At 37.1% G+C, this 14,448-nt stretch overlaps 1 protein-coding gene across 1 annotated transcript in view; it reads right to left on the bottom strand.

The window, feature by feature from the left end:
• The window catches only part of ttc27 (tetratricopeptide repeat domain 27), a 111,005-nt gene that overhangs the window by 80,393 nt on the left and 16,164 nt on the right, over positions 1-14,448 (bottom strand). Inside the window, exon 6 of the mRNA XM_051133935.1 lies at positions 12,893-12,995. Within this exon, the coding sequence (XP_050989892.1) occupies positions 12,893-12,995 (103 nt within the window). The remainder of the gene's footprint in view (positions 1-12,892; positions 12,996-14,448) is intronic.

Below are 14,448 nucleotides of genomic sequence, written 5' to 3'. Positions count from 1 at the left end.
AAATGAAGAATAGGAGGAAGGAATAAAAAGGAAGTAGCGAAGGAAGGAAAATTAAGAATGAAGGCAAAAGAAAGGAAAGAGGAAGAAAATGCAGGAAGAAAAAAAAACAAAAGAGGAGGTAAGAAAGGAAGGAAGAAATTGAGGAGGAAGGAGAAAGAACAAATGAGGGAGAAAGGGATGACAGAGGAAGGAAGACAACAGGTGAAAGTAAAAAAAAAAAAATGGAAAGAAGAAAGAATGAACAAATGAAGAAAGGAGGAGGAAATGAAGGAAGGAAGAATAATAAAATAAAAAAAATAAAAAAAATCGAAGGAAGGAAGGAAGGAAAGGGATTAAGGAGGATGAAGGAAGAACAAAGAGGGAGAAAGGGAGGATAGAGAAAGGTAGAAGACAGGAAGGAAAAAAGGAAAAAGAATAAGGATGGAAAGAAGAAAGAATTAACAAAGGAAAGGAAAGGAAAGGAAAGGAAAGGAAAGGAAAGGAAAGGAAAGGAGTGAGGAAGGAAAAGGAAGGACAAAAGAGGAAGAAAGGAAAGGAAAGGAAAGGACAGGACAGGAAAGGACAGGACAGGAAAGGAAAGGACAGGAAAGGAAAGGAAAGGAAAGGAAAGGAAAGGAAAGGAAAGGAAAGGAAAGGAAAGGAAAGGAAAGGAAAGGAAAGGAAAGGAAAGGAAAGGAAAGGAAAGGAAAGGAAAGGAAAGGAAAGGAAAGGAAGAACGAAGGCAGAAAAAGGGAAGGAAAGACGAAGAAAAAGTAGGAAGAAAGAACAAAAGAGGGAGGAAGGAAAGAAGTAGGAAGTGAGAAAAATTGAAAGGGGAAGGAAAGAAACCTAACTGAATAAATAAAGGGTCATTTTATATTCTCTCTCAGTCCACAGCTGTATACCCACTTTCACCAATATTATATGTATGAAAATGTGAATGCTAAAGGCCCTTCATAAAGCTGAGCTTATGCACTCACTCTGACCTTCAGCGTGATCTGCGTGAGGATCTGAGTGTTTTAAAGTCCCCTCATCACAGATTAAAGCTCACTTAGCATGGGAAAGCAGCACCTTTCCTCGCATACACTAACAGCTCCAGATCATTTACGGGCGAGTCACGCACATGTATCTGTGTGTGCAGAACAAAGAGAACCGCTCATTTCATACCCTTCACAAAGAGATGCGACACAAACAGTAATTTTCTCAAGTTAACAAAAAAGAAAGCAGCAGGAAAAAGTCATAAAAATATCACAGAGCCTCAAGTATACGCTGAAATTCTAATTTTGAACTCATCCTATATGCAGCCTACTTTCAATGTCACATCTTCAAATGTCATCAAATGTTATGAAAGCATGTTACAAGTATCTGCATGTGGGCTAAGAGGGAAAAAAAAATGTAGTTATTTATTTATTAGTATAAAAGAAATGTAAATAAAAATAAAATTAATATTTTTAGAAATAATTACAATTATGTAATTAATTATTAAATTTGTTAAGAACAATTAATTACAACATTATTATTATTATTATTATTATTATTATTATTATTATGATGATGATGATTGAATAAAAAAAAAAACAACAATTTATATACTGATAATTAATTGACAGCTTTATTGAATACTACATAGTATTAAAAAAACACTAATCGAATTTGTTGTGTACAGACACCCTCATGAAAGCGGTCACCGACAAACCCGTGTTAAAATCTTCAGTAGACCAGTGAAATCCCAGTATCGATGCTTGACATTTACTAACCACAATGATGAAAGACCTGGACCAATATCCACTCACCCATGTAACCCAGGGAATGTAAACACTGATTAAAAAATAATTCACCTTTATTATTTACCAACTCATAAAATGCTTCATTGACTTCAAAGTCAGTGATAAATAAGAAAAAAAACTGCTTGGACAAATTTGCTCGAAACATAAACCCTATTGAAATCTCATCTCAACTGGTTCAGCCTGAGCGCGGCTCAGTGAAATATGATCTGTTTTTTGAAATCCTTTCTCGGTTTCTGATCATTTTCACCATTTAAAATACAGAAGTACTCGGTGTGCTGTGGGTGCATGAGTAGCTAATGACAGCTAGGGTAAACAGATCACACAGTGTACTTTTATTCAGATTAAACTGAAGAACATCAGCTTTTCGTATTCACGGTGGTTAAAGCATGTGGATATTCAGTCCATTTCTCCCCTCCAACATAATAAATTTAAAATTTTTTTTTGGAAGGAAATTCAGACGAGGTACTGGCTTTTGAGAACTGACATTAAAAAGGGCTTCAGATATCAGAATGTGAAGTTACACTCAAGTCTTGAGATTCACTCAAGTCTGCACCTCAGATCATAAGACTTTCTAGCTGGAATATAAATACCATGTTTCAGTTCAAAAGTATTTGGGCTTTAAGCCGCAACAGATCTTTCAGTAACAGATTCTGTTTGTGGGAGTCACAAATCCTACCATTAGGAGCTCCGTAATGACATCTGGTCAGCAAGGATGGATTATGTTCCTGTGAGGCCCTCAGTGGGAGATGTACTAATAAAATTAGATCGCAAATATGACAAATAAACTTGCATAAGAGTTATACATTGCAAAAGCGAGAACAACGTACCACCCGGTGAAAACAGAGGTAGGAAAACAGAGAACGGTAAGCAAAATGCATTTTAAAGTGCTCCTATTATGCCTTTTTAAATATGACCTTTCATGCAGTGTCATGTGGCTGTATGTGAACAAACTATCTGCAAAGTTGTGACGCTGACAATGCACGTTAAACAAAGCTATTGTCTACCAAAAAAACCAAACCAAAACAAAACAAAACAAAAAAAAAAAAAAAAAAAAAAAAGAGTCGGCTCACAATCGCCTGAACGAGTCGTCAGGAATTCGAATCTTATTCTGTTACGGCTCTACGTCACAAAGTAACATATTTGCATAATGTCTGCCAACATTCCACGTCGCAAACAACTTGTCCGCCCACAAACACAGTAAAATTTCCTATGTCCTATGCTGTGAGAGTAAGTTTGTTTTATATTCACTTCCAAAAGATCTAGAAGAATCTACAAAGATTGTATTTTCTAACGATCATTCAAAATATGTAGTTGTGTATGTTATGTTGTGTAACAACCAACGTCTTGCTAACCGGCTAAATCACGCTTCTGTAGTTCCGTTATTCAGCTATGGGTCCACTGTAGTCTAAAAATTTGTGATTATTGCAGCTTGACTGTCTATCTGTCTGTCTCATTAGTTGGAGTAATGAGAAAGGATGGCGCACGAAGTGGCTTTTACACCGAATGCGGAAAGCGCTGCGCTATGAAACCCATTACTTTCAATTAATGCTTGCACCTTCATGAGGACATTTTGTTTCTGTGCTGACCAAAGCGCGCGCGCAAGGCACACGCCATGATTAAAGTTGAAATGAGTTGAACTTTTGCCACTGCGCTCTGAAGGGCTGCACTGAACCCAGCAGCCAGCGCTTTCTGCGTTCGGTGTGAAAGCCGCTTAATGCATTATAGAATGTTAAAGTTTACAACATATAGAGGTGTGCCCGGTTCTCTCACATAAGCAAATTGCGAGCGCTTCACACGGTAGTCCGTGCTAACTTGTTGATTAGCCACTTCAACCATTTCATCGTCAGACTCCAACTCTGGAGTGGTATTGGTATGGTAAAATCGATGACATCTTTTCTATGTATTGACAAGTCTCCAGGGCTGTCATTCAGTTATGGCAATGGGCGTTTTGTTTTCCGACATGCGCTGTACGCTGTAGACCAATAATAAAGGACTGCGCCATTTGACCAATCTCAGCAGTGAGGGCTCACGGAAAGGAGGGGTTTAGAGAGACTGATTCTTCTAACTGCTTCGCACGAGTCATTTATGAATCATTTAGAAATGAGGTAAAATTAAATCTATTTTTGGAGAAAACTAACTTTCTTTGACCTCGCATACATGTAAACCTGTTTTAGGAGTCTAGTGCAGATTGGACATTGCATGTTGAGGTTAGCGTAAAACAAGTCATTTCCTGTTGCCAGCAGGTGGCCTTTAGATGTGTTCAGGCCAGGACTCTTATCAAATGGGTGAAGTCTGGGGCAGATTGGACATTGTATGTCTGTTATAACAACTTCCCTTTACATGGTGAAACATTAAACTTTGTCAGGCTGCCACAGACACGCCCTTCAATAAAAAAACTCAAGATCTTCAGTTTAACATGGCAAAGGCCTTCAAAGTAGACTGACCAAATATAATGTTGATGCCTTTAAATCTCTAGGAGTTTGTTAGAGAATAAAACATGCAACTTCCTGCTGCCAGCAGGTGGTGCTATTACTGTAACTGAATATGGTCATGTGTTCAGGACTGGGTTCTTATCAAACATGTGAATTTTGATGGAGATTGGACATTGTATGTCTGAATTATAACTTGTTAAGTTAAGTTTGTCAGGCTGGCACAGCCATGCCCTTTAACGAAAACTCAAGATCTTCGCAATTTAATGTCACAAAGAGCTTTAGATTAGACTGACCAAATTTGGTGTGGATCTATTAAAATCTCTAGGAGAAGTTTAAATAGAACGCCTGAAAATGCACAAAACTTGCAGAGAGAATTCAAAATAACAGACTTCCTGTTGGATTTCAGACTTCGTACCAGGGGACTTTTTTGTAGATATTGGTGTATTATATGCATCTACCGAATTTTGTACATGTAAAGCATAGCTCAAGGGGCACGCGGTTGAAAGTGTATAGGTAGCCCTATCGAGCCATTTTGACACATTCACTTCTGAAACCCATGTCAAATGTAAATTTTCACTCTGTTTGAGCATGTTTATTCCTTCAAAAATACAATTAATTTTGAACAACAACAACAAACTGAGCAATTCCAATAGGGTTCTCGCACCATCGGTGCTCGGGCCCTAATAATGCTGAAAAGGGGGTTATGATCACATACTTCACACATTGGCAATATCCACTCACATGCATTCAAGCACAAAAAATTCAATTTTACATCTCCAGTCATTTATTTCTAGGTTTCCACTGTTTGAGGCCCCTGGTAGCAAGAGGTCCCAGGGCTCTGGAGCCACTGGCTCAGTCCACAAGCCATCTATGCTGTTCAGACTTGGAAAGCAATTGCAAAGCAGATATTTCAGATATTCTCTTTCACACTGCTCAGCCAGCTAGATTAAGGACAAAACAAACCTGTATAGCTGTTTGAGTAATGAATTTAACAGTCCAGAGGATTTGAGAGGCAGGTGTGTTGATTGTTTAGATGTAGCCATTCCTGCAGCAAATTGATGCCCGGAGGCAAAAAGATTGTGTGGGTGTGTGTAGGTATGGACATATATGTGTGTGCGCGCATGTATGCATGAAGGGCAAAACGGGCATGTAAAGATGGGTTTCCTGATCAACAAATCAGTTACAGAACAACTATAACATCTTGTCTTGTACAGCTCTAGAGTACTAACCAACTAGCACAATGCGGTTTTATTTTTTGTTCTAAAACATGCCACAAATATGAATCTGAAGTTAACAAAGCAGACCTTGTTGAAAACTGAAGGGATAGTTCTTCCAAAAAAAGAACATTCTATCATTATTTACTCACCATCAAGTTATTTCAAAACCATAAAACTTTGGTTAAAGTGTTAGTTTGCCCAAAAATTAAAAACTGCTCAGGTTTCATAAATACCTTTAATTTGCATTTTAAAGGTTAAAGGAATAATTCACCCAAAAATGAAAATTGTATCATTAATTACTCACATTCATGTCGTTCCAAACCCCGTAAGACCTTTGTTCATCTTTGGAGCACAAATGAAGACATTTTTGATGAAATCCGAGAGCTTTCTCACCGTGCATACTGCAGAAAGCAACACAACTACCACATTCAAGGGCCAGAAAGGTACGTCAATAAAACAGTCCATGTGATATCAGTGGTTCAACTGTAACTTTATGAAGCTACGAGAGTCCTTTTTGTGCACAAAGAAAACAAAAATTACGACTTGCGCGTGGTGCTGCTGATGCAAGAGTTGCCGTTCTGATGCAGAACCTGAATACACTGCATCTTCTTCAAGCAGAAGACGGCGCTGTACATTAAACAGTCTTTGTAAACGTCTGAAAATTTCGACAGGAGACGATAATGTTTTGCCCAGCAAAAACACGCATGCGTCATGGTACTCTTGTGAACACACGGCAAAGGCTGACACAGAGGAGAAGAAATTGTAGTTATTTTTATTTTCTGTCTGCACAAAAAGTATTCTCATAGCTTCATAACATTACGGTTGAACCACTGATGTCACATGGACTACTTTAATTACTTCAATGATGTCCTTTATACCTTTCTGGCCCTTGAATGTGGTAGTTGCGTTGCTGTCTATGGGTCAGAAAGCTCTCGCATTTCATCAAAAATATCTTAATTTGTGTTCCTAAGACGAAAGAAGGACTTACAGGTTTGGAACGACATGAGGGTGAGTAATTAATGACACAATTGTCATTTTTGGGTGAACTATTCCTTTAACCTTTAAAATGCAAATTAAAGGTATTTATGAAACCTGAGCAGTTTCTGTTCCTCTATCGAAAGTCCAGGTAGCCAAGAACCAAAAAGTTCATAACTTTATATGAAGAAAATACTTAATTTCAGCTTTTATTCACAGATTAACATGAATAGAATACATTTGATTTTACGTGATGTGCTCCATTTATACGTATTCATCATTAAAATAACTCTTAAAAAGGATGTGTTGAAAACACCACAATCTGTTGTTTCTTAACACATCTCTGTGTCTAGTTAAGGACAACACATTTTGTGTTATAGTTAAGGACAACACACTAATGTGTTATAGTTACACAATGTGTGTCAATTATGTACACAAAATGTATTAAGAGTGTTAAAATAGTCAACACAAAAAATGTGTTAACAATTAACATCCTTTTTGAGCGTGAAGATTAAATCTGTTCATTATATAAAGTGATCAAATCTCTTTACAAGACTTGAACTAAACTGCTTGACTCAATTGAATTTCACAAACCCAAGCAAGGCACACGTTACAGGTCACGTTCAAGTAGCTGGGGAGGAATTCATCTGTGAGACTGCGGTTATTTGTGAAGTGAATATTAGATATTGTTTGTTTTTGCCGGTTGATACACTCTGCTTCACACTGTTAGTAATCCATGAAAAACTAGCAGTTAGTCAATGCTTATTTTACAACTCTGCAGGCAATCAAGGAATTCAGGTTTGGAGAATTGCTCTTTCAAAACACAATAAATTTGCCCCTAACTTTTAGTTGACGGGTTCCACGTAAAGCATTCGTTCTTCGTTTTTTTTATGAATGCTAATCAATAATTTTGTCAGATTTTGCAGCCAGATATATTTCTTTTCTTGCCAGTTTCTTTTAACTTTATCAACTGGTTTTGCTAAATAATGAAAAAAACATACAACTTGTCTCCTAGTTATACGATAGCTGTCAGGAACAGAATGAAATAGAGAATTATTAATTAATTAAATTATTCTTATAAAATATTGCATTCAGCCACCAAAATGTAACAAATCTATACATGCAAGAACATCTTTGTATGCAAAAAGCTCATCACACTCCAAGTCAAATATAGAGAGCAAACTGAACAGAAACTTCATAGGCTCCAGAATGTGTTGTCTAAATGCCAGGATTGATTTGGCAGACATGAGATTACAATTTCCCTCAAAAATATGAGAACTTGAAAACCACAGGCCTAAGCTACACTTGAAATTAAAGAATGAACAAAGATATAGAAGCCTTAAAAAGACAAAGTCCACATCCAGATATTCAACCGAATGTACTTCCATTTAAAAAGGTATAAAATGCCTCAGAAGTGAATCCCTGGCGATCCTTTAAATTCCCCACAACTCTCTGTGAAGGACAGTGACTGCTTTTGGCAGTCAATACTGGAACTGACAACACACCTTAGCGAGGTGTTATTCCAGCTTTGAAAGCTTCACAAATATAACATCATTCTGCAAATTCAGCCTAGCGTGCCATGAGAGACAGGCATGATGTTGGGGTCTTTTGAAGCAGATCCACTCACTAATACAAGACAGAATTATCGCCTGTATCCTCTTGTAAATATTGCACCTTAACATCTCCGCTGATTATCTATATTGGGGTGTAGCTGATGCGTGGCTGATTAAAAGGCAGCACAGGAAACTCATTCCGAAGGCACAGGAACCCAATTAAGATGCTGCTTTGCTGTAGAGCTCATCATTTGGTCTGTGATTCCCTGGTGAATCCACATTAACATCCAAAACTCTTCAGAGGAACGGGTCTATATCCTGCCACTAAAGCAATGCAATCTTTGACTGACTTTTTCTCCCTCAGACACCATTTCAAGGGCATCTACAACGAATGCTTCAGATCAGACAAAGTATTAAAGGGAAAGTGCTGCCTCATGTTTGACGCCGAGACCGTTTAATTTAATCAAGAATGGTCTGATACATTTGCAATTCATAGTATTTTCAGTCTTGAATGAAACCATATAAACTAAGCAGCCTATCGGCAACATAAAGCTTTGTTCTCTGCACAGGCCATATGGACAACTTCGAATCCTCCACCATATGATGCATCCCAGTCTTCAAGCAGAACTGGATGAATATTCGGAATGATATCAATCTATAGTCTGACTTGTGATGCAGCCTGGAATTAAATCACCATTTGGCCAGAGGAGAACTGGAAGGCCAGCTGAGCCTGGTTTCTCCCAAGGATTTTTCCTCCATTTCTGTCATCAGCAGAGTTCTAGGAACTGTCACCATCTAACTTGGAAACACTCAATATACAGAAATGAGGATCTTTACACAGTTAAAGGGATAGTTCACCCAAAAGTGAAAATTCTGTCATTAATTACTCACCTGCAAATCATTTCCTCGACCTGTAAGATTTTCGATCATCTTCAAAACACAAATTAATATATTTTTGATGAAACCTGGTGATTTTAGACCCTGCATAGACAGCAGACAGCAACACAACTGAGATGTTCAAGGCCCAGAAAGGTAGTAAGGAAATCATTAAAATAGTCATTAAAATGTGACATCAGTGGTTCAATGGTAAATGTTATGAAGCTGCGAGAATACTTTGTCTCAAAGAAAACAATAACTACCTTTATTACCTTTCCGGGCCTTAAATGAGTCAGTTGTGTCAGAAAGCGCTCAGGTTTCATTAAAAATATCTTAATCTGTGTTCCAAAGATGAACAAAGGTCTTACAGGCTTGGAATGACATGACAAAGCTTTTTCAGTCTTCCGTGTCACATGATCCTTCAAAATGGCTCCAATATGCTGATTTTGTTTAATTTTGAAAACAAATATGCTAGTTAATATGTTTGTGGAAACTAGGGTTGCCTTCGACTAAAGGTTTTTCTGGTCAACTACTAGTCCCTCATTTTAAGATTTAGTCGATTATTAGTCGCATGTTTAATAAACCATATAAAATCACAATACTGAGCTTTTAATTGCCTACATAGCGTAATGAGCGCTCAAGCTATAGATATAATAATTATGAATGTTTCAGTGAAAAACAGCAAGGAGACTGCATTAAAGTTTTAATATTTTGATGATAAATTAGCGCTTTCTTCAGGGTCGGCGACACTGACTCGTCATCTACGCAGTAGTGGATGGGCCTGTATGCATGTTTCATATGGATTATGTAATCTGAGATTCTATATGAATTGGTTCATTTAAAAGTAGACAGAGTTTCAAAGTTTCACACTCAAGTTCACATAGACCGAGATGGCTGAAAGCACATCCTGTTTGATTTTTTTATTTTACAAAAGCACAATGTTTCGTTGTTATTCTGGGTGCACACAAAAAAACAAAGCCTTTACAGATTCAAAAGATGTATTACTTTATCTGTATGACCAAAAAAATACAGTATTTTAAGAGCAAGTGACCACCCCGGCAACTCCATTTGTCATGTAGTAAGTGCGCTACTACTCATCTTACACACTCCGCACACACACACTTCAATAGCGCACATTTTTCTACATTAACATTAGATTGAGCAGCCATGTAAAGTTGCTACTACTTACATATTTCAGATGAAAAGCCATATTTGAGGTCGATGAATAATAAGTGAGCTTTTGGATGTCACATAAACCAGCTGTTAACGATCTGTCTGTCACCTGACTGTGTGACTAATAAAATTTCAGTTGACCAAGCCTCTTCTTGTTCGACTAACGGTTATTAGGGGCAGCCCTAGTGGAAACGTTTTCAGGGTTATTTGCAATGGAAATCAAAAAACAGGCAAGCAAACCAAAATGATCTTACTGCCTCTAACACTCGTGTAAATTCAAATACACATTCATATGGAGAGACTGCATACAGTCATTAAATCTGACTGTGAGTGAAGTTTGAATGAGGGCCGTCTGAAGGGTGTCATGTTATGTTATGTCAGAGGTGACATAATCCTGAAGAGTGTGAAATCCTGTTCCTAAAAATCCAAATCCTCCGAAACGAGCAACAAATGAACAGATAATGAATTAGCCCTAAGGGAAACACACACTTAATGGGATTTTCAATGGTAGACTGAAATATCCCAAAATTGGCCTCCCCCCAAAAAACAGGTTTCTTCCATGTGTATTCTGTATTATGTTTAGGTTCATAAGGTCAACCTATAGAACTCATTGCCATTTTTAAGTGGTTGCCAGTTGACCACTGGGTGGGTCTCATCATGTACATTTACTGTGTCACAAGGTTCACATTTTATGATCAATGTGAGGAGGTCTGCTCCGCAGAAAGCAAAATCTGATCCAATACACCCGACAAAAACACTTAGATCACAAGCACTGTGAAACCTCAAAGTTACTCCACCTTTGGTGTGTCACTGCATCTCCATTTCACACACAAATACGAAGAGCTGACATCATCAGCTCATTCTAACGCCATCACTGTCACCGCAAAGAAATAAACACACACACACACTACTTCAAAGCGCACACACACACGGCCTGAAACTACACGTCACCCCCGAGTTGACATCAGCTTCCTTAAAAATGACCCACTTAATAAGAGCTGACAGCTGTGTCATCTCTCCGCTAAAGAGCATCTCACATCACTGACATGTGCCTTCAGCAGCTGAAGTGACGTCAGGATTGGAGCTGTGAAGAAATCTGAAGCAGAGCTGGGATCTGAAATCCTGTTAAACACTTCTGATTTCACTTTCCCCCCAAGGAGTTTTTTTTTCCCCTCAATAAAAAAAGCCCACACCCCAAGTCTGAAGTCAGCTTAAAAAATATATTCCGATAGATACCAGATCCACAAATGAAAACAACAAAAACACTGATGATGCTGACTGCATTGCCATGCTATTATACCTTTGTATTAAAAGACTGTACTGAAATCCCTAATTTTTATGCCCATACACTCTTAAAAATAAAGGTGCTTCACGATGCCATTGAAGAACGTTTTTTGTCTGAATGGTTCCATAAAGAACCTGTAACATCTGAAGAACCTTTCAGTTTCACAAAAGGTTCTTTGTGGCGAAAGAAATGCTGATCCATTTCACAAAAGTTTCACTAAAGGTTCTTTTTGGCGAAATAAGTTTTTTTCAGATTATAAAAAGGTAAGAAAGAAACGGTTCTTTAAAAGAATCTTTGACTGAACGGTTCTTTGTGGAATCAAAAATGGTTCTTCTATGGCACTGCTACGAAGAACCTTCTAAAGCACTCTTATTTTTAAGAGTGCACATGCTTTTTAATAATTACTTCAGCTTCAACATTAAAGAAAGTTTTTGTTACTACAGTATTATTATTATTACTTTTTAATTAAAACTTGTTGGCATAAAGCAAAACAAGAAGCATTCTTGTTCAATTCAGCAGCCTGGATTCAGAAAGCATTTTCTCCACAAGTTTAAAACTAAAATCCTTAAGACTTCAGTCAAACCAACCTCACATTAATCACAACATTTGGTTTAAAAAAATAAAAATGTTTTTTTTAAATAATTCTCTTCTGGTCACCAAGGCTGCATTTATTTGATCCAAAATACAGTAAAAGCAGTAATACATTTATTCCTGTGATCAAAGCTAAATTTTCAGCATCATTACTCCAGTCGTCAATGTCACATGATCCTTCAGAAATCATTCTAATATGCAGAGTTATTATTATTATTATCATCAATATTTAAAACAGTTGAGTAAATTTTTTCAGGATTCTTTGATAAATAGAAAGATCTAAAGATCAGCATTTATCTGAAATAAAAAGCTTTTGTAACATTATACACTATACCATTCAAAAGCTTGGAGTCAGCAAAATATAAGGTATTGTAAGTAATATATACTGTTGTTTCGAACTTTCTATTCATCAAGAAACCTGAAAAAAATATAAAAATTCTACTCAGCTGTTTTCAGCAAATGTTTTTGAGCAGCCAATAGGAATATTAGAATGATTTCTGAAGGATCATGTGACTGGAATAATGATGCTAAAAATTCAGCTTTGAAAACACAGGAATAAATGACATTTTAAAATATATTCAAATAGAAAGCAGTTATTTTAAACAGTACAACCATTTCAAAATTTTACTGTTCTTGCTGTACTTTGCATCAAATAAATGCAGTCTTGGTGAACTTCTATAAAAAAAAAAAAACATTAAAAATCATACTGTTCAAAAACTTTTGACTGGTAGTGTATATATATATTATTACTAGTGTAGGGCTTCCCTGGGAATTTGGAAATTAAACATTTTTGGATATATAAATCCCTGCCTTTCGGCTTCTACAGAAGCATAATCTTTGCAGTTCATGACTGGTCCATCTGTGAAGTGTTACATTATCTCTAAAAACCAACTATTCTTTGAAGAAAAGGGGAATTATTTGTAATGGGGTTTTTACCTCCAGAACTCTATTGCTACACTATTTGATACTGCATCGCAATCTCAGGTAACAAGAACTGCGTAACAGTGTGTGCGTGTTTTCTTGCCTTTCTCGATGCAGCCGAGCATGAGGTTGAAGAGCTGTGGGGATCTCTCCTCTAGTATCTGCTGATGCAGACTGACATATCGCAGCGTCCACCAGGGCAGCAGCTATTTACAAACACGCAAACAGAAAGACAAGAACACAAGTTACATTTACGCTACAGTTTGTGGTTGATAATATTCATGTTTTTGAAAGATGTTCCTTATGTGAAAGACTGCATTTATTTAATGTAAATTACAGCAAAACAGTAAATTATAATACATATATAAACTTTAAAATGCAAGCTAAATTTTCAGCATCATTACTCCAGCCTTCAGAGTCACATGATCCTTCAGAAATCATTCCAATATGTTGATTTGCAACCGTATTGCTACTTAATATTTGTGGAAACCATAATTTCTTTCAGAAAGATCAAAAGAACAGCATTTAATCAAAAAAAATCTTTTGTAACATTATAAATGTTTTTACTGTCTCTTTTGGTCAATTTAATGCATCCTTGAGGAATGAAAGTTAATTTTTTTTCAACAACAAAACTTGAACAGTAGTGTACAGTATATATGTTGACTTTGAGCAAAGTACTAGCTATAAATGGACATTTAAGTTTAAAGAAATAAACAGCATACTGCCAGCTCATCTGTTCTAGACAAGCAACATTTATTCATTATAACTGTAAACGTAGTCCACTTTCCCCTCAGACTTACAGTCAAGGACGAATGCATCCATATTGTAAAGTGTATGTTATCCGCAATGTCTCAGAAAAAAATAACAAAACAGAGAACCTGGCTTCATTCTGAGTGTGCAAACAAACTCGCAGAGCTGTAATGTTTAGAGAGACGCATTTAGTAACTTATTTCCACACAACGCACAAACAGTAAATCTGCATGCTGGTGCATCTGCCCTGTAAATGACCAGAGTCCGAGTTTGTGTTTGTTTGTTCTTGCGCTAATGAAATAACGTTCTGGAACATGAGGCAGTGGGGGGCGTGTGACACGCTGCGCCTCTCTCTCACTCAACTAATCACAGCAGAAATGTTTCCATCCCTGTGCTTGTAGTCGTACAAGGAGAAATAATAAATATATAAATGCATTAGTAACGCCCGTCTTACCGCATAAATATTCACCGAAAGACAGACACATGGTACAGCATGTGTAATGGCTTCACAGTTATAATAGTGTAAGAGAGTGAAGACCCTGCTGGGAAAATAAGCAGTTTAATATTTACAATTTAATAAACAAAACTAACTGCAAAAGATTAAGGCTTTACTATACTGCTTCGAAAGAGAGAACACAGTGTTTGAACTGAACGCATGACAGCCGCATATCTCTCTCGCTCTTATACACACACTTAGTGAAATGCGCATGTTTGCGGACACAGAAATAATCCTATTCTGACTGTCAACATGAAACAGGCACCTTCAGCTTTAGTTCTACTGATGAAGATTTTCAGGGTTTCTAAGAAAGTGGAAACACATTGAATGTATAATAAATGAATCAATTGCTGGCATTATCGACAGGCTGCTCCTGTGGAAGTGGGCGCCATAACTCCTGTGACTTTACAATT

This window comes from Labeo rohita, chromosome 17, assembly GCF_022985175.1.
Source record: "Labeo rohita strain BAU-BD-2019 chromosome 17, IGBB_LRoh.1.0, whole genome shotgun sequence".
Lineage (NCBI taxonomy): Eukaryota > Metazoa > Chordata > Actinopteri > Cypriniformes > Cyprinidae > Labeo > Labeo rohita.
This window is presented reverse-complemented; position numbering and strand designations above follow the sequence as displayed.